Genomic DNA, 22,332 nt, shown 5'->3' with positions numbered 1-22,332 from the left:
ATATCATTGTTTTATCCTTCCATCTACATATACCATTTCATGTGCAAAATGTAAGCTTATTGAAAATATAGCTCAACATTAAAATATAAGAATTATTTTATGGTAAACAAATACATACACCAAGATACATACTTTGTACATACATATATATCTTATGTATATTATGTGTATATACACATTGCATATGTATGTATATACTGATGAATATATGTACACTATATTTTCATAGCATCTCTTTCAATTCTAAGAACACACTAGTGCAATACTAAATATGAAAGTCAGAAAACTGAGCATCATACAATCTATAACAAAGTATCCTCTGGCTACTTTTATGTTAAAACAATTGAAGAAACACATTTTGAAACATAAGCAGAGACTTTCATACTTAAATCTCCACCTATAATATAACACCTATCAGTGATCAGTCACAGAACCTTATGCGATTAAGTCTAAATAGAAAGTCACAAAGCCAATTGCTATAGATTTGGCACAGAAAATATAGGATTAATTACAAGAAATCACACAATACAGATATTCATTAATTAATCATTTCACTTAAATTGGTCTGACTCTTTCCTAGCTTTGTTATCCTAATACCTAGAATTTGACTACATCATAGGCCAAGACTTGGAGCTGTTAAAACTTCATAATAAAATTTCACTGCAACTTAGTTTACTATTTTCAAATGTTTATACTTATGACTTAGATTAGATATTGACAAGAAAATATAAGGTAGAAACTTATTACTATTATTCTTCTAAATGATCATAGCAATAAAAATACTCCTAAGGACATATTGCTATACCCATAGATCAATGAATGGATCAAACCTCTTCAAAAAAGATCCTTCTTGCAGTAGATGGTAATTAACACAGAGACCTGTAATTGGACAATGTGCAGATAGTGAGAGACTTAGAAACACTCAGCCTTAAATGGAATGTCTTTATCAAGCCCTTCACATTTAGGCTCAGGGGCCAATGTGGAAGAGAATGTTGAAATACTGTTAGGAGCCAGAGGTGGTAGATGACTCCAAGGAAATCGTGTCTTCTACACACAGCAAGGCAGATACACATAATGAATTCAGAGACTGTGACAGCCTGCACAAGGCCTTCCCAGGTTTGAACCAGTCAAGCTCCCAGCATGGAGAAGGGGAAGAGAGCACAAAGTTCCACCCCTTAACAAGAAGCTATTTCCAATTGATACCTGCAAAGAGAGGCAAAAACAGTTTTCTCCAATAAAGTATTACTGGGCATATCAATCACTCTCCAGAGAAGACTCCATGCTCAGGAGTAGCTGGTCAACTCAAAACAGAATCCATGTATTTGTGTACCTTTTTTGGCTTTGTATTTGTTATTTTTGTCTCTTTTTTTCTCTGGAATTTGGTAAAGGTAGATCTTAAGTATTCTCACTAGGAAAAAGAGGTAATCATATGAAATGACTAATAGCTGGATTGTGGTCATTGTATACTTATATAAATGCCAAGTTTTACACCTTAAATATATGCAACTTTTATTTATTAAATTATGTCTGCAAAAAGCTGAAAGAGAAAGAAAAATGTGAAAAAAAATTTACAATACCAAAGCTAAAATATAAAGTTTCAGAATTTATTCATATGTATGTATATATGAGTATGTATATGCTAAATGCATAAAATGGAAAAGAATAAAACAAATTTTAAGAGTGTTTACTTGAGAGGCTTGAGCCAAGTCAATAAGAGTTTTTACTTGAAGGTCCTGGCATCTTAGTAATAGAGTATCTTTTCTGTACAGATTGATCAAGAATGTTAGTCTTACTGTGCTTCAAACTGAGCAAATATCTCTTGGTGACATCCCATCATAAAAATATTAAGTGCAGTAAAATATCTTTTCTTTGCATTTGTGCATGTGTGAATATATAAGCCTGTTAAAGCCATAGGTCAATCCTGGCATCCTCCTCTGTTGCTTTGCACCTCATTTTTTTCTATTTGTTAAATCAATTTCATACATTTCTGTTACTTTCGCCTTCACCATCTCATAACTCTCTCCCACCTCCACTAACTAAGACTCCTCCCTGCTTCCACATTCAAGCCTTTTGTTTTGTGACTTACTGAGTTTAATCAGGCCTGTCTGGTAAATGTGAATGGCTGGAGAACTAGCCACTGGCTCAGTGGTTTTACAACTGAAGACAATGACTTCCTTCCCTTGGGACCTATCCACCTTATTCTTTACTTTTTTACATTTATTATTACTTGTGCAAATATTTTCCTTTATTTGCAAGCACAGTTTATGACATAAATGTGGAGGTCACAGGATAACCTGCAGGAGCCAAATCATTATTTCTATTGTATAGAACCTGAGAAATGAAGACAGTCCACTGGACTTGGGAGCAAGTGTCTCAGCCTGGTGCTTGTGACACAGCATACAGCTTGTGAGCCCTCATCTTACATTTTGAGACAAGGCTTTTTACTGAACCTAGAGCTCATCATTTTGCCTAGGGTGGCTAGACAGTGAACCCTGAATCAACCTGGTCCTACATCTACCCAGTGCTGAAGTTATAGACGAATGCCACTCCTCATTTTTAACTGGGAGATGGAAACATAAGCATCAGGTCCTGATGCTTGGTCCAGGAGTGATTCAAACACTTTGCAGTATAAATTGCAATACCAGGTATGCAAGAAATGCTTGAAATTTCAATTTCCAAATCAAAAATACAAAACCTGTAATAGGAAAATTCAAACTTAAATGTTTTTTCCAATGACAAAGTTTTGATATCAATGTAGAACATAGTGTTCATACTACAGCATATGCTGCTGCTACTAGAGAATAAAAATCGATTTGATCATAATTCCAATATTAGATACCTTTACATGAGAACCATCTCATCAATTTCTGTAAGCGGCCCAGCCCATTAGGGTTTCTTTTTTGACCCTCTGTAGACATGAACACACAACACAACTGTCCCTTTGTTACTGAAGTGAGGTACAGATTACATCAGATCTTCAGCAAGTCTTTACATAACACACTTCCCTCTGTCCAAATAACACAGCAAGACTGCAGCCTGTAATTCTCAGCACTGTCACAAAATACCAATAAGGCTTTATAAAAGAAATAAAGGTAAAGGTTATAAAGTTCCATTGAGGATATGCAAAAATGACTGTGTCCTACCTACACTGAACAAACCTTTAGTACAAATACGCACTAGACTTCATTGGTAGAAAAAAAACAACAAAAAAAAACTTTAAAAACGATCTAAGGTGGAAGTTTTAAAGTAAACAGTAAATCAGTTATTTATCAAAATCAAACTAAAAATTTACAGCAAAGATGATACAGTAAAAATAAAATAGGTACATAAGTAAAAGAATAATAAGAAACAAACTGATTTTCACATAAAATAATAACTTTTAGAATAGAAATGCTCCAAGAACTCTATAAATAGATGAAATTTTTACTGTCTTTATCTTAATTTAAGAAAATAGGGAAATGTTCATACTATCAACATTGCTCTATCAAATTCCAGATTACATATAAAATATTTGAATATATGATAAATGTATTAGATATAAATATTTTTAAGTATTACTAAGATTCTCTGAGATATACCTACTTACTTATAATAATTAAAATAAAATCCTACCTGAAACAAGTTTTCCTTTTGGCCCATGCCATTGGAATGATGGGTCTACCAGCTCAGTATTTCTCAGTCGTTGAGTTACACATAGCACATGTGGACTCTTTTGATGAAGCATAACATATACGCTCACTGAAAATACAATATTAAAATGTTCCAATAATATTTTATGTTATTTAATTGTCTAATAATACCTTATATTTTGCAGCTTGTGTTACATTCTCTGACATTTCTTTGGCTCCTATTACTTGATAACTTAATTTCACTGTCTCCATATAATTACATTTAAAAGCATACAGTGTGTTTTATTTGATTGTGTATATACATGTAGTCACCCACGTGTCAGGGTATGAATGTATGTACTGAACATGAATGTAATATGTTGATCCTTTTTATTCAGAGCTCACATCAACTACCCAGCTTAATCTCAAAGTATAACTATAACAACAGTATTAAGCTAATTCTCTATCTGGACTTCATACGTGTTGTAAAAACATCAGACATGAACACAGTCGTATATACATTTAGATGAGAGGAACAGTATATTGCTTACAATGGTATAGCATAGTGTACTAAATAAAAGTAATAAAAAGTAATAATGTGATTTTAAAAACTGATAAATATATACAATGGTTGATTTTTAAATATTGTTCATTTTGTCATACTCTTCTTTTAAAGAATCATGATAAACAAAGATTCTTTAGGAGATACAAAAGGAGCACAAAGACTCAGTTGTTACGAATCTACTCAGAACTAAGCGCTCAAGTCCCAGTAACCTGCCAGCAACTACATGCCACACTTCTCCCATTCACCAGAGCCAGATTTTTTGTGATCGAGTAAAGTAAAACTTACTTTTAGTAATCAAGATTCTTAATATTGAAAGATTTTATATTTTACAACAAAACACATTTTAAATATTCATAGTCTTTGATCATTTATAAAATCTTGTCTGTGTTTTGGGTATTGGTATTGAATTTTAATTTTTTTTTCTATCACAAGATGTTTTTCTTCTTCAACGTTTTCATTCATGACTGATGTTGACTCCCTATAAGTCTTATTGATTGTGTATTTACTTAATAATTATTGGATCCAACTGGCAAACATTCTTCTAGGATCCTGACCACTATGTTTATAAATATAACCATGTATAATTTTCTTATATTACCCTTTTCTATTTTTACTATTTTAAATACTTAGTGTCCTTAAATATTTAATAGTCAACACTATTCTTATTATTCTTGTTCTTATTTGTTATTAATAAGCTAATGATTTAGGATCATAATGGCCACATGAAAAGGATTTAGTATATTTTCTGCTATAACCTTTCTCTGTAAGTATGCTTTTCCCAGGTCCTTTCTTTTACATTTTAGTAAGGGAGAGATCAGGAAAATGCTCTATGAACTGTACTAGGATTGAATTTAATAGCTACTAGTCTAATAATTTAATAAAATCCAGTTTAGAAAATTTCCAGTTATCCAATTTTATATAAAACTGTAAAATTACACAGAGTAAATTACAAGTTTTATTTGACTCTCTCTATTCATAACACCTTTCTTTCATTATTTTCTCATGAAGTTATTTGCCAAAAACTATCTTTTAAATGCTCCTCAGGCAGCTTCTGATTCATTCAACATTCTACTTCTGCTTTCCTCTTATTTCTGTTCTTCATTTCTCAGTTTATGTCTTTTTCCAACCTCTTTAAGAGGTGCTCACACATCTTTGCACCTTGCCATGATGTGTGGCTGACATCTTCTCTCTAGTCTATAAGTTGCATGGATCTCACCTTTCTATATCCTGTATCTTTTTCAGACCACAGCAGTCCTCAGGATCACCCCTTTATGATTTTATTCTTGTATCAACCTAGTGTCTCTTGACTTTTGGAAAGTGAGTACAAGTCTCTCCTGCTCTGGCTCTCTGATAGCATTATTGTGACTTGCCTGTAACCCTCCCACTAATTCTTGTGATTTTGATCCTAGCAACTTCAATTGAGTTTAAGAGTTTCTCAGCACTATCAACAGACCAAAATAAGTAATATTCAATGACATAAACAATCAAAATGCACTACATTTTCAAAGTGAACAGATGTTAGATACTAATGAAACAAGACATTTGTGAAGAACATCATCTGCCTCCAGAAATAAAAGTAATTAGAACATACTGTTTATAATCATGGGAATACAATGTTTAAACTTTTCTGGACATTTTAGTAACAGTTTAGGAAAGCACAACCAATAAGCTGACAATTCATGGTTGTAGGATTTTTTCTCATAAAAATATATTCAATATTTATTTCAGAGAGACTCACAGGAAATAACCTGGGAGTAAAGATATCCACAATTCTTATTTATTCATCAGTTCAAACTGTCACACACACACACACACACACACAGAGAGAGAGAGAGAGAGAGAGAGAGAGAGAGAGAGAGAGAGAGAGATCCCTTTAGAGTTATCAATAATAACTGATCAGCACTTCCCAATGTAATTATATATGTCATTTGAAGTGAAGGCTCTAAAGATTTCAATTTCTCTATAGCTATACTCAAGTACTAAACTTTATTTTTGTGTCATGGCCTATTGACAATAAGACTAGGGCCCTTGTGGAACAGTTGTCTATAATGTAAAGATGGATAATATGGTTCTGTGATCCTTCATATACAGAAATGTTGAACAGTGAAGAATGTTACATGTGCAAGTCAGACTCTGCTATACAAAGGTTAACAACCTTTCCAATAAATAAAAAGCTCTTCCATGGCTACAAAGGTAGTATGCCACAACTGACAGGTTCCAAAGGTAAATAGAGTACAATTATAACATTTAAATAAATTGTATTACCATACTTAGAACATAATCAACACAGCTGCAAGCAACATCCCAGAGTGATTGTTTCAAGAATCTTTTAAATACTGATTTTAAAAATATATTTATACATATTTTAAAACAATTTTATTAAGAAAAAGTAAAGAAAGCAATAATGAAAATTACAGATACAAGAAGCTGGGAACAGATCTACCTCAAGGTCCAGCTTATACCACTCCTGGACATACACTCAAAGGACTCAATATCCTACCACATAGACACTTCCCCATCCATGTTCATTACTGTTTTATTTATAATAACCAGAAATTGGAAACACTTTACATGTCCATCAGTGGATGAATGGATCAAAAAAATGGTACCTTTACACAACAGAAGGTTACTCAGCTGTTGAAAACAACAATAACAACAACAAAATAAAAAACTGAAATCATGAAATTCCCAGGTAAATGGATAGAGTTAGGAAAAAAAACATCCCGAGTGAAAGTAACTAAGACCTAAAAAGACAAATATGGTATGTACTCTCTTATATGTAGATGTTAGCTTTTAAGTCATTGATGAGCAGATTACAATATATATAAACACAGAGGTTAGGTATTGAGTAAGGAACTAATGGGGAGGGATCTCTCTAGGCAGGGGAAATAGAATGTGTAGTTATAGGTGGATATGAGGGAAGTCGAATGGGAGGAATAATCAGAGAGGGGAAGGGAATAGGGGATAATGGAAGGAATACAAGCAAGAACAGCTAGAACTAAGGACCATTTGAGAGTTCACATGGAAGTCTACTAGAGTAGAAGCTTCCTAAAATATATAGATATGTGAAGGAAGTCCAAATGGAATCACTAAATAATAGGGAAAGACAAAGCCCAAACTAAATATCTCTCACCACCAAATGAAACTTCCAGTGCAGAAATAGGTTACAACTAATTGACTTGTTGACCAAAGAGTTCCCATGGAAATCTCCTAACAACCCAGGCTATATTGTCAAGGTTGTTAGTTGCTCTTCACAAACTGATGGTAAGACCCTATTGATGAAGCTAACACCTACATAACTCGTTGAACATGAAGTGGAATTGGTGCCTACCTATAGCCTTCACCAACTAGTGTTCATGGTACTCAAAAGTACTCTACATTCTACCACAAAAGAAAGCTAACTAGTAACCCATCTGGAAACCCTGCAACCTACAATGGTGATCCATCTATATTAAACAATGATGTAATAGTGACACAAAAGTTGTCAGGAATAACCGAACATTATCAGATTAGATTTACAACTCACGCCATGAGCTGAAAACCCTGCCTGACACTGCTCAGGTATCAAGAACTTGAGAGTAAATGGGCTACGGACCTGGGGGAAGACCAAATATTACTGTTCTGTTAAAGGAACACAACAATAAAATGACTCCTAACAGCATTCTGCTATACTCATAGATCATCCTTGCTTAGAGCCATCATCAGAGAAGCTTCCTCCTTCAATACACAAGAACAAGTACAGAGACTGACAACCAGACAACATCCAAAGAGTGACAACCTTGGAATACTCAATCCTAAATGGGATGTCTCCACCAAGTTCCTCTTCTCAGGGCTCAGTGAACCTTGCAGAAGAGAAGGCACAAATATTGTTTGAGCCAGTGGGGACAGAAGATACCAACAAAACAAGGCTGTCTAAACACAGCAAGACTGATGCATGTATACTTATAAACTCACAGAGACTGTGTCAGCATGCACAGGCCTACATATGTCTAACCCATATGAGTCCCAGTGCTGAGCAAAAACAACCCCCCATTTATAACCTAGAAGCAATCTCCAAGTAACAATTGCTTACAAAGGAAAACTTGTTTTCTCCAATGGAGTCTCACTGGGTATACAAACCATGCTTAAGGGCAGGCCCCACACCCAGCAGTCAATAGCCAACACAAAACAGTCTCAATGATATCTTTGGAGGCTTTTGTCTCATAATTCTTTGAGTATGTTTTTGTTTTTTTAACTTCACACATCTTACATATTATAGTTGTGTTTTGTGGGATTTCTCTGTGTACAAGTGTGTATATCTCTGTATCTGTATGTGTTCCCACCTACTTTGTCCATTTTTATCTATTTGCTTTGTTCTATTATGCTTAGTTTTTCTGTTTTTGTTTTGTTTTGTTTTTAGTTGTGTTTTCTAATGAGAGAAAGAGTGTGGATTTGGGCCGGGCGGTGGTGGTGCACGCCTTTAGGCCCAGCACTTGGGAGGCAGAAGCAGGTGGATTTCTGAGTTCAAGGCCAGCCTGGTCTTCAGAGTGAGTTCCAGGATAGCCAGGGCTACACAGAGGAATCCTGTCTCAAAAAAAAAAAAAAGAGTGTGGATTTGGTGGAACTTGGGGAAGATCTGGCAGGACTTGGGGAGAAAAAAACTATGATCAGACAAAATCTATTTTCAATGAAAATTAAAATTATAAAAATGTTAAATGTTATATTACTCCAAACAGGGAGTAATTTAGGACCTGCTTGGATCCAGAAACTTCCTCAAGGCCAGTGGCCCTGGACCCTTCCAGGCTACACCTTCACCTAGTGCAGCCCTAAGGCTTCATCTCTGCACCCAACTAGCCAAAACCCAGATGAGGCTGGACTCCCAGGAGTTCTAACACATCCAGGAGTGTAGGTGAGTAAGCTGCAACACCCCAGCCCCCAAAGAGGGAGTAAATTGGGATCCGCTGGGATCCAGGAACTCTCTCATGGCTAGTGGCACAGAACCCTTCTGGTCTACTCCTGCACCTGCAACTGGAGCAAACTTAAGGCTTCAGCTCTATACCCAAACCCCAAAAACCCAGAGAAGGCTGGACTCTCATAGGAACATAGGATCACAGGATCTCAGGAGCTTGGGCACACCAGGATTTCAGGAGCCCAGAAGCAGCCTGACTCCCAAGAGCTATCATGACCAGGGTCTCAGGATCACAGGATCACAGAGACAGCTGGAATCTGAAAAGTTCTGACACAACCAAGATAAGAGAACAGACAGGCTACAGTCACATATAGTGAGTGAAGGTAGTACTAGAAATAACCAGATGGTGAAAGGCAAGCACAACAACATAAGCAACAAAAACTGAGGTTACTTGGCATCATCAGAACCTAGTTCTCCCACCATAGCAAGTCCTGAATACCCGATGACACCAGAAAAACAAGATTCAGATTTAAAAATCACTTCTCATGATGATGATAGAAGGCTTTAAGAAGGACATAAATAATTCCCTCAAAGAAATACAGAATACATATAAACAGGTAGAAGACCTTAAAGAGAAATCCCTTAAAGGATCACAAGAAAACACAACCAACCAGGTAAAGGAATTGAACAAAACAATTCAGAACATAAAAATGGAAGTAGAAACAATAAGGAAATCACAAAGGGAGACTATCCAGGAGATAGGAAAGAGATCAGAAAACATGTATGCAAGCATCAACAACACAATACAAGAAATAAAAGAGAGAAGCTCAGGTGCAGAAGATACCATAGAAAACATTGACATACCTGTCAAAGAAAACTAAAAAAGGAAAACATCCAGAAAAACAAGGACACAATGTGAAGACCATACCTAAGGATAATAGGTATAGAAGAAAGCGAAGATTCCCAACTTAAAGGGCCAGTAAATATCTTCAACAAAATTATAGAAGAAAACTTCCCTAACCTAAAGAAAGAGACTCCTGTGAACATACAAGTAGCCTAAAGAACTCCAAATATACTAGAGCAGAAAAGAAATTCCCACCGGCAGTGGTGGCACACGCCTTTAATCCCAGCACTTGGGAGGCAGAGGCAGGCAGATTTCAGAGTTCAAAGCCAGCCTGGTCTACAGTGTGAGTTCCAGGACAACCAGGACTACACAGAGAAACCCTGACTCTAAGAAACAAAAAAAAAAAAAAGAAAAGAAAAGAAAATTCCCCCCATAACATAATAATCAAAACACCAAATGCACAAAACAAAGGAAGAATATTAAAAGCAGTAAGGGAAAAAGGTCAAGTAATATAAAAAGGCAGACCTATCAGAATTACACAAGACTTCTAAACAGAGACTATAAAATCCAGAAGATCCTGGACAGATGTCATACATATGCTAAGAGAACACAAATGCCAGCCCAGGCTAATATCCAGCAAAACTCTCAATTACCATAGATGGAGAAACCAAGATACTCCATGACAAAACCAAATTTACACAATATCTTTCCACAACACAAGGAGGGAAATTATACCCTAGAAAAAGCAAGAAAGTAATCTACCAACAACCCCCCCAAAAAAAAATAGCCACACAAACATAACTCCAACTCTAATAACAAAAATAATAAGAAGCAATAATCACTTCTCCTTAATATCTCTTAATATCAATGGACTCAATTCCCCAATAAAAACACATAGACTAACGGATCGAATATGTAAATAGGACTCAACATTTTGCTGCATACAGGAAATGCATCTCAGTGACAAAGACAGACACTACCTCAGAATAAAAGGCTGGAAAACAATTTTCTAATCAAATGGTCCCAAGAAACAAGCTGGAGTAGCATTCTAATATCGAATAAAACCAACTTTCAACCAGAAGTTATCAAGAAACATAAGAATGGACACTTCATACTCATCCAAGGAAGAATCTACCAAGATGAACTCTCAATTCTGAACATCTATGCTCTAAATGCAAGGGCACCCACATTCATAAAAGAAACTTTACTAAAGATCAAAGCACACATTGCACCTCACACAATAGTAGTGGGGGATTTTAACACCCTACTCTCAGCAATGGACAGATCATGGAAACAGAAACTAAGCAGAGACACAGTAAAACTAAAAGAAGTTACAAACCAAATGGATTTAGCAGATATATATAGAACATTTCATCCAAAAACAAAAGAATATACCTTCTTCTCAGCACTTCAAAATCACTTTTTGGTACCTTCTCCAAAATTGACCATATAATTGGTCACAAAACAGGCCTCAACCGATACAAGAAAACTGAAATAATCCCATGCATCCTATCAGATCACCATGGACTAAGACTGGTCTTCAATAATGATCAAATCAATGGAAAGCCCGCATACATGTGGAAACTGAACAATGATCTACTCAATGACAACTTGGTCAGGGAATAAATAAAAAAGAAATTAAAGACTTTTTTAAATTTTAATGAAAATGAGGACATATCATACTAAAACTTGTGGGACACAATGAAAGCAGTACTAAGAGGAAAACTCATAGCTCTAAGTGCCTACAAAAAGAAACTGGAGAGAGCACATACTGGCACCTTGACAGCACACCTGAGAGCTCTAAAACCAAAAGAAACAAACACACCCAAGAGGAATAGACAGCAGAAAATAATCAAACTCATGGCTGAAATCAACCAAGTAGAAACAAAAAGAACTATATAAAGAATCAAAAAAAAAAAAAAAACAGGAGCTGGTTCTTCAAGAAAATCAACAAGATAGATAAACCCTTAACCAGACAAACCAGAGGGCACAGAGACATTACCCAAATTAATAAAATGAGAACTGAAAAAAGAGACATAACAACAGAAACTGAGGAAATTCAAAAATCATCAGATCCTACTACAAAAGCCTAAACTCAACAAAACTGGAAAATCTAGAGAAACGGACATTTCCTAGACAGATAACAGACACCAAAGTTAAATCAGGAGCAGATAAACCATGTAAACAGTCCCAAAAACCCTAAAGAAATAGCAGCAGTCATTAAAAGTCTCCCAACCAAAAAAAACAGAGCCAGATGGTTTTAGTACAGAATTATATCAGACCTTCAAGGAAGACCTAATACCAATTCTCTATAAACTATTCCACAAAATAGAAACAGAAGGAACACTACCCAATTCGTTCTATGAAGCCAAAATTACACTCATACCTAAACCACACAAAGAACCAACAATGAAAGAGAACTTCAAACCAAACTCCCTTATGAATATCAATGCAAAAATACTCTATAAAATTCTCACAAACTGAATCCAAGAACACATCAAAACAATCACCCATGAGGATCAAGTAGGCTTTATCTCAGGATTGCAGGGATGGTTCAATATATGAAAATCCATCAATATAATCCACTATATAAACAAACTCAAAGAAATAAACCACATGATCATATAACCAGATACTGATAAAGCATTTGACAAAATTCAACACCCCTTCATGGTAAAAGCCTGGAAAGAACAGGAATCCAAGGCCCATAACTAAACACAGTAAAAGCACTATACAGCAAAACAGTAGCCAACATCAAACTAAATAAGGAAAAACTTAAAGCAATCCCACTAAAATCAGGGACTACACGAGGCTGCCCACTCTCCCCCTATCTATTCAATATAGTACTGGAAGTCCTAGCCAGAGCAATTAGACAACAAAAGGAGATCAAAGGGATGCAAATTGGAAAGGAAGAAGTCAAAATTTCACTATTTGTAGATGACATTATAGTATACTTAAGTGACTCCAAAACTTCCACCAGAGAACTCTCAGCCCTGATAAACAACTTCAGCAAAGTGGCTGGATATAAAATTAACTCAACCAAATCAGTAGCCTTCCTCCTACTTAAACGATAAGCAGCCTGAGAAAGAAATTAGGGAAATGACACCCTTCACAATAGTTACAAATAATATAAAATACCTCAGTGTGAATCTAACCAAGCAAGTGACAGATCTGTATGACAAGAACTTCAAGTCCCTAAAGAAAGAAATCAAAGAAGACCTCAGAAGATGGAAAGATCTCCCATGCTCATGGATTGGCAGAATTAATATAGTAAAAATGGACATCTTGCCAAAGGCAATCTACAGATTCAATGCAATCCCCATCGAAATTCAAACTCAATTCTTTACATAGACAGAAAGAGCAATTGGCAAATTCATTTGGAATAATAAAAAAAAAAGCATAGCAAGAACTATTCTCAACAATAAAAGAACATTTTGAAAAAAATCACCATCCCTGATCTCAAGCTGTACTACAGAGCAATAGTGATAAAAACTGCATGATATTAGTACAGAGATAGGCAAGAAGATCAATGGAATAGAATAGAAGACCCAGAAATGAACCCACACACCTATAGTCACTTGGTCTTTAACAAAGGAGCTAAAAGCATTCAGTGGAAAAAAGAAAGCATTTTCAACAAATGGTGCTGGTCCAACTGGAGCTCCACACATAGAAAAATGCAAATTGATCCATTCTTATCTCCTTGTACAAAACTCAAGTCCAAGTGGATCAAGGACCTCCACATAAAACCAGACACATTGAAACTAAAAGAAGAGAAAGTGGGGAAGAACCTCGAACACATGAGCACAGGGGAAGTTTCTGAACAGGACTCCAATGGCTTATGCTCTAAGATCAAGAATTGACAAATAGGACCTCATAAAATTGCAAAGCTTCTGTAAGGCAAGAGACACTGTCAATAGGACAAAATGGCCAACAACAGATTGGGAAAAGATCTTTACCAATCCTACATCTAATAGAGGGCTAATATCCAATATATACAAAGAACTCAAGAAATTAGATGTCAGACAATCAAATAACCCTATTAAAAAATTGGGTACAGAACTCAACAAAAAATTTTCAACTGAGGAATATTGCATGGCTATGAAGCACCTAAAGAAATGTTCGACATCTTTAGTCATCAGAGAAATGAAAATCAAAACAACCCTGAGATTCTACCTCACATCAGTCAGAAAGGCTAAGATTAAAAACTCAGGTGATAGTAGATGCTGGCGAGGATGCTGAGAAAAAAGAACACTCCTCCATTGTTGGTGGGATTGTAAGCTGGTACAACCACTGCGGAAATCAGTATGGCAGTTCCTCAGATAATTGGACATAGTATTACCTGTCGATCCAGCGATACCACTCCTGGGCATATACCCAAAAGATGCTCCAACATATATCAAGGACACATGTTCCACTATGTTCATAGCAGCCTTATTTATAATAGCCAGAAGCTGGAAACAACCCAGATGTCCTTCAAAAGAAGAATGGATACAGATGTGGTACATTTACATAATGGAGTATTACTCAGCTATTAAAAACAATGAATTCACGAAATTTGTAGGCAAATGAATGCAACTAGAAAATATCATCCTGAGTGAGGTAAACCAATTACAAAAAACACAGATGATATGCACTCATTGATAAGTGGATATTAGCCCAAAATCTCACAATACCCAAGACATAACTCACAGACCACATGAAGCCCAAGAAAAAGAAACACCAAAGTGTGGGTGCTTTAGTCCTTCATAGAAGGAGTAGCAAAATACTCACAGGAGCAAATATGAGACAATGTGTGGAGCAGAAACTAGAGAAGAGATCATCCAGAAACTGCCCCATCTGGAGATCCCTCCCAGATGCAATCACCACATGCAAACACTTTTGTGGATGTCCAGAAGTACATGCTTACAGGAGCCTGATATACCTGTCTCCTGAGAGGCACTGCCAGAGCCTGACACATACAGAGGTGGAGTCTCACAGCTAACCATCAAACTGATCACAGGGTCCCCAGTGGAGGAGTTAGAGAGAAGAGTGAAGGAGTTGAAGGGGCTTGAGGCCCCATGGGGAAAGGTACAATACCAAACAACCAGAGCTCCCTGGGTCTAAACAGCTTGCCTGGGAACACATATGGCGGGACCCCTGTCTCTAGCTGTATTTGTAGAGGAGGATGGACTTGTTGGGCATCAGTGAGAGAGGAGGGCCTTGGTCTCTTGAAGGCTGGATGTCCCAGTGAGGGGAAATTCGAGAGCAGGGAGGTGGGAGTGGGTGGATGTGGGGGCACACCCTAATATAAATAGGAGGAGGGAGGATGGGTAAAGGAGTTTCTGGGAGTAGGGGGATGAAAACATGGGATAACATCTGAAATGTAGATGAAGTACCCAATAATTTGAAAAAGGAAAATAAACAAAAAAACAGATGATAGAATTGCCTATCACAGCCAAACATTTGAGACTTTTTAGCAGCAATTTAATATTACCCATATTACTGAGATTCCTTAGAATTGTCAAGGACAAGGGATGGTGGAAGGGGCCCATGGAACTTTAAAACAATTATCTTCATAAAATAAAAAAGGGGGAGATATATCCCCATACACCACAAATTTATTTAAATCATGTTCTTTTTATTTTTTATTTTAAATTTAAAAAAAAATTGGATGCTATGGTGTTCTACAACTAGGCATACTTATGTATAGGTGAAAGGAAAGGCTCCACTTAATGGCATAAGGCATGATCCAGATCAGGTATTAAATATGGGGAAGAGGGCATGTTTGTGTTTTCTGCAGGATGCTGAAGAAGCATAGTGGCCACCAGAGTGATGGGTGAGACATGCTGATGCCAGGACAAAGAATGATACTGACCTGTGAGCTTGCTGAGTTCTCTGACAGTGGGGACTGGGAAGCTGTATTGGACATATGTTCCCAACCCACCATTGCTTACCTATATCCTTGATTGGACAAGATGCCTTGCCTCAAGTTTTTAGACCTTGTGGAACAGAGAATTGAAAAGAGAAGTTATAATGCCTCTTGTATTGTTATTAAATGTGACCAGTTATTCAGACTCAATCATGGACTGGTCTAGAAATCAATCCAATATTGGAAATAACAGTCTTCATTTTGAAGTCTGGTTCTGGACATTTTCAGGGAAATATTTGGAAATTAGCTGCTGTTCTCTATGATGTTATGTTAGCAAGAGATAGTTGGGGCATTATCTGGATTTCGAACAGGTGTTAGCACATGTGTTAAGGCTCTTTTAATTGTCAAGTTAAAAATACTTTTGTCTTCTATGGTATTTAATGTAAGTTGCATTGATTGTATGCCTTCTAATTGTGTTTGTCTTTTGAAACCCAGCATGTCAGTTACGGAGGTCTATCAACCAGCTTTTGTTTTAGTGACCTGAGTATCACAGAACCTTGGTATTCTAAAAATAGCTTGCAAGTACTGGAAGAAATGAGTCAGGTTTTAAACAGAACCAAGAGGGTAGTGGGCTTGATTATTACTGGTATAACAGCTTTAATTACATTAATTGCTAGTACCACTGGTTCTGCAATTGCTGTGACATAAGAAGTTAAGACAGCTACTTTTGTTAATCATTTAGCAAAAAATGTTACTAATGTGTTGAATGTACAAGAAGATTTAGATAGGCATTTGGAAAAACAGATTGATGCTCTTTATCCTGTTCAAATTATTGGAAGGAGGTTCAGAATTTAAGGGTAAGGAGCCATCTCAAGTGTCATGCCAAATACCATTGGATTCATGTTAGTTCTAAAATTTACAGTGGTAGTCATTATAATTAGGAAGAAGTTTAAAGACACTTGCAATGTATTTGGCATAATTCTAACACCTCTCTGGATGTTTTAAAGATACATAGGGAGCTTATGAATTTCAAGAATGCTGCTCTGCTTATTGTTGATGCAGTAGACACTGCAGATAAAATTACTCATGGCCTGAGGTCAGTGTTTCTATTTTGGTCAAGCTTCGAGAATGGCATATATAGCTTGATCATGCTAGCCCTTTTTGTCCTGGGAATACTTTTATTCCTGTCCATGGTGTTAACCGTTGTCTTTAACAATATCAACATGTTGGCAGCCAAAGTACATGGCTTGAACCTGAAAATGGACCCCCAGACAGAGTTATTAATATAACAGGCTAACAAGCCAAGTACGGGTAAGATTCTGCACAGAGCCTTACCAACCAAAGACATAAGTGCATTGCTTTTGAAAATGCATATTCCATGACAGGGAAGGAAGGCATTCTTGACAGAAAGACCTAAGACAGTCTCAGTCTTGTTTATGAAATAAAAATGGAGGAGAGGCAGAGAGCTTTGGGGGCTGCTTGGCAAGAATCTGACATGTACCAAGGACAAGGAAATGGACTGCTTAGCAGAAATCTGACATTGGCCAAGGACAAAGAAATGGGCTTCAGGCAGGAATCTAACATTAGGCTAGAACAAAGAAGTGATTTCAGGCAGGAATCTAAATATTAGGCTAGAACAAAGAAGTAATTTCAGACAGGGATCTAAATTTTAGGCTAGAACAAGGAAGTAGGCTTCAGACATAAAAATGACTTTGGGTTATGACAGGGAAGTTGGCTCAGACATTTTGGTCATCCTGATAAGCCCTTAGAAACAGTGATCACAGGAGTGTTCATGGAATTTTGTTTATTGCCTTGCTTATTCTTTTACTATTTGTGTTTATTGTCTTGCTTGTTCCTTGACTATTTGCATCTATTATATTGCTAGTTCCTCAACCTAGAACTGACCTTAATACTTGCATGTAATTAAAATGGTATAAAAACAAAAGGAGGAGGGAGGATGGAATAGAAGGTTCTAGGGAGGGAAAATGGGGAAAGTGGATGACATCTGTATTGCAAATAAATAAAATATCCAATAAGAAAAAAAGCTATACTAAATAAAACATGACAATGTAATGTGTGAACACATCAATGAGTCTAGAGAGAATGGCTTAATGCTGGAAATGGTATCTTTAGATGCTAGAAACAAAAAAACACATTATTAATTATGATCAAAAAGTTAATAAATAGACAAAGGTAAAATTACATTTATACCTTACATTATATACAAAAGTAAATTCCAGATATACTAATGTCCTAAAGTCAAATCATTATTTAATTAAATTCCCAAACAATACTTTATCTTTGAATTATCAAAAAATTCCTTAATGACAAAAATACACACAAAATAATAGTTCTTTAAATAGTAATTTCTGTTAATCCTATACAGCCTAAGATAACACATTTAATTTTAAGAAGTCATTTGCAAAACCAAAGATAATCAAGTAGAATAAACAATACAAATAAATATAAATACAAATGTAACTCCTTCAAAACTACATTTGAGCTAAATCATGGACATGGTAACTCAACCTTTAGCTTAGGAGACATGGAAATGCTGAGCAATATTCTATACTGTGAGGATATGGGAAGATGGCTGCACTAGTCTCATCTACTGGGATTCTGACTGGTGTATGAGTGACAAGAATAGTTGGGTCCTCCAACGTGGAACCTCTACCTCTAGATGAAACAGACCCAAACTCTTTGAGTAAGCATGAAGACAGGAATATAAAATGTCCTTTATCTCATAAACTATAAAATGAAATGAACTAAGGCCCAATAAAAATATAAATAAATTCCCAATGAATAAGATTAATGTCTGAGTGAATAAAAACTGAACTAAATTTAAAATAATAAATAAAAGGTGAACACATTAATGAGGATCACAGATGGAGTAAATAATAATAATTATTATTATCATTATCATTACTATTATTAAGGCCAAAAAATAGATGCCAGAAGGCTTCACAACATCAGGAACTCAGGGCATTACCATAAAACACAAGGCAGCCAGAAAATGTGAAGCCAAGATATTTAAGTTTTAATACCAATCGAAAATAGGTTAAAAACAATCAACCTTTTATATAGCCATTACCTGCAGAATTCAAATGTTAATTTTAAGAATGAATTTAATATTATCCAATATGATAAGGCAATAAAAAGGAAATCAGTTACATAAAAAATGTATAATCCAAGTGTAAAAGTTGCAGCTGGTGAAATCAATGAAAGCAGCAGAACAATGAACACTAGAAATCATCTCATTTATAAAACTGATGAAAATAACAACTTCTAGAACTCTGGGAATTAATCAAAAATTTTACCAACCTAGAAATATTAATATAAGAAAAATCAACAGTGAGGATCCAAAGCTCAGACTTGTAGGCAGAGTGCTGCCTCCTGCAGCTTTTCCCTCCAGTGCTTAGGACTCTTTCAAAAGTGCTTGGAAGATGACAAAAAGCTTGGACATGGCTGTTCCTAGGGACACAAGCCAGGGTCCTTCTGGAGCAAGAAGAAGCCTTCCCAACCACTGATCACCAAAGTCAGGAGCCAAGAGAAGCTAAGCTCTGAGTATGCAAAGATGCTTCTACAATGCTTATAGCCTTAAGTTCACAACTAACCCTGATCAGCTGGTCCAACTCTTGCCCACATCCAGGTCCAACCTAAAGAGCAGAGATGAGTCAGACTCCAGCAAGTACTCACTACCACTCAACACCTGACAAGTTCCACTATTAGAGAGCATGGAAAACTTCAAATCACCTTTTTTTTCTAACTTTTCTTAAACATTTTCTTTGTTTTTACCCTGTGTATTAACTTCATTTTTTTTATTTTTCAAAGACCTTTGAATTATATTTATTTTCTAAACCATTAGTGTAGCTCAGATATTGCTCTTTATTTTGAATCAGATATTTTTGTCTATGATTCTTTTCCTCAAATTCTTTCCTTTTTGGGTTCAATTTTATTTAAACTAGGTCTCTTTCATTTTGTTTGACATTGACTCTTTCCCACTTCCTTTTCTTGTTCCATCCTTTCTTTCATTTATATGTTTATTTCTTTATTCTACTTAGTATTTATCATAGTTTATTGTACCTTATTGATTTTTTTTCTTTCCTGTGGTTATTGTTAGTATGCTATTTGACTTTTTTTAACTGTATTTCTGCATTTGGTTTGTTATATTCTTACTATTATAAAACTTTGTTTTCTCCTATCTGAGTGGTACTGGAAATTGAGCCTTTAATTTCCTTCATAAAGTATGTCACTATAAAGACTACCCATGGAATATATACCCAGTCCTATTGACACACAAAAATTAAGAAGAACCAGTAAGAAAAATGACTTCTCCAAAAATGCCAAAGTCTTAAAACTACATCTAAAGATACTAAAACAGCTAGAATGCCAGATGAAGAATTCAAAAGTCTTGCTTTATAAAAGATTCAAACATATTAAAGAAGTCAATTCAATACCTGGATGAGAAAGAAAACAACTTAGACAGGAAATCTACAAAGATTCTTAAACAAACAAAGTGACATAGGAAAAACACCAAGGAAACAGCATACTTCTAAGCAAAATATCTAAACTCCAGAAGAATATGGCTTCAATCCTTGAAGCAAAATCACTGTGTACCAGGACTAATAAATCTAACAAAGTTATCCTTTGAAAGTAGGGGATAAAGAAAGATCTATAATAATCTTAAACTATGCAATTTCCAAACATAAAAACAGAAACTACAAAAAAACCTAATAGAATAGGAAATAGAAGAGAAAAAAGAAAAACAAGACACAAGCACAGTAGCTCAAGAATGAATAAATATCACCAGAAGAATAGATAACAAATGATACTCAAGTTTTATTAATTCAGTAGGCCAGCAAATCACTCAGAAGAAGAAAGAAATTAAATACCTCTCCATAGTAACCTTCAATGTAGACTGACTGGATTGTTTTAAAACAATATCCAACCTCTTTCTCTATTAAAGAAAAATAATCTCCCCTCACTTGCAATCACTCAGACTAAAATGAAATTATGGAAAATGATATTCTATAGGAAATTTTAAACGAAGTATGGGTTTCTACCCTCATACCTAACAAAGAATGTCCAAGTCTAAGTTCGTCAGAAACAAGAAGGGTACAGGATACTAACAAAAGTAACAAACTTTCACAAAGACAAAATGATTATAAAGATTATAAATAGATGTGAATTAAATAGTAGATTAGCTAATTCCTTAAACAAACATTCTTGAACATAAAGGTAAAGACAAGTACGGACATAACCTCATTCTCATTAGCCAATAGATTATTCAGAATAAATAAGTAAATAAAAGGAAAGCCAGGGTTAAATTGATAAAAATGAATTTAACATGCAGACATCTATAGGATATACTATGGGGATGTGACAGCCAGCTCTAACCTGATGGCACTGTTTTTTTCTGACCCAGAAATAAACTGCTCTATCCTGGTCATTTGAGTGCTCAGACCTGGGAATAATTTTTACCTGTGATGACTAAAGAGACTTAACATGAAGGCAGGCATCCCTTAAGGTCCATTGACCTTTTGTTCTGGATGCCAGGGAGATCCTTGTGGCCTGCAGGTGAGATGAGAATAGGATAATGGCTATGAGGTATTAACAGCTGCCTTTGTTTCTGTACAGCCTGACCATCACTATGAGAAAGGGGTGGAATGGTCTTTTATTACTTTATAGCCAGGAGGAGTGAGGGGAACCAACAACAATTGAGGGAAGTAAAACAATTTTCCTGCCTAGTTGTGAATTCCATGAATAGCTGTAATACACACCTTTCTGATGTCTGCCTTGAAAACCCTACCTTAACCACACCCTCTTCCACATAGCATGCTATCAGGCTATAAAGCTGCCATCCTTCTGTTAGCAGGAAAAATAAATTTATTTAATATAAATTTGAAGTAAGACTAAGTCTTTGGTCATTCCCAGTGGATTCAAACGCCACAGCAATGCTATCCAACAGCTGTGGAATACCTTCTCAGCAATCTTTGAATCTTTCTAAAAGTACAGAACATTGTAGACCATAAAGCTACTCTTTTTTCATATTTAAATAATTTCATTCAATGTTCAATGTTACAGACTTGAGAAAGTTCTAGAGATGTATTATCTATGGAAAAGCAAAAAATTTTTTGATATTCAAAAATAAGAAGAGTCAGCAACAAGTGAATCTCAAAGTCTCCTCAGGATATAATGAACAGTATTTTTCTTCTTTTTCTCTACTATTTAAATTTATAGCTTCCCTTCAGACACATGAGTGCATAAAAACTCAAAGTAAGCTACTCTTAATAAAAGCAAAAAAACCAAAAATTTCATTTATATTGTCAGATTATGGTAGAATAATGAAATCTTGACTCATCTGAGACATTGAAGAAATCAATAGGAAAATAAAAATTCCTTGCATCTAATTAAGACGAAAATTAGTCATATGCCCTAGGATACTGCAAAAGCAGTCATGAGAGAAGTTTGTAGCTGTAATTGCTTATATTCAAAATTCAGAAAGAGTTTAAATAAGTAACTTAATGGTGAACATTAAAGCAATAAAAAACAAACATAAACAAGCCAAACCCAAAATAC

At 35.5% G+C, this 22,332-nt stretch overlaps 1 protein-coding gene and 1 non-coding gene across 4 annotated transcripts in view; both read right to left on the bottom strand.

The window, feature by feature from the left end:
• Positions 1-22,332, bottom strand: part of Zpbp (zona pellucida binding protein) — a 144,124-nt gene that overhangs the window by 97,433 nt on the left and 24,359 nt on the right. For 2 of the 3 annotated variants that reach the window (XM_028778612.1, XM_028778622.1), the window contains exon 3: positions 3,613-3,738. In XM_028778612.1, the coding sequence (XP_028634445.1) occupies positions 3,613-3,738 (126 nt within the window). Of the gene's footprint in view, positions 1-3,578; positions 3,582-3,612; positions 3,739-22,332 lie in introns of all 3 variants that reach the window. The other variant, XM_028778626.1, reaches the window with a different exon arrangement.
• LOC114631095 lies at positions 6,282-6,406 on the bottom strand. Its single transcript, XR_003712904.1, has one exon. It is a non-coding gene; the product is annotated as a small nucleolar RNA SNORA24 (small nucleolar RNA).

Source organism: Grammomys surdaster, unplaced genomic scaffold (assembly GCF_004785775.1).
Source record: "Grammomys surdaster isolate TR1022 unplaced genomic scaffold, NIH_TR_1.0 67, whole genome shotgun sequence".
In the NCBI taxonomy this organism is placed as follows: domain Eukaryota; kingdom Metazoa; phylum Chordata; class Mammalia; order Rodentia; family Muridae; genus Grammomys; species Grammomys surdaster.
This window is presented reverse-complemented; position numbering and strand designations above follow the sequence as displayed.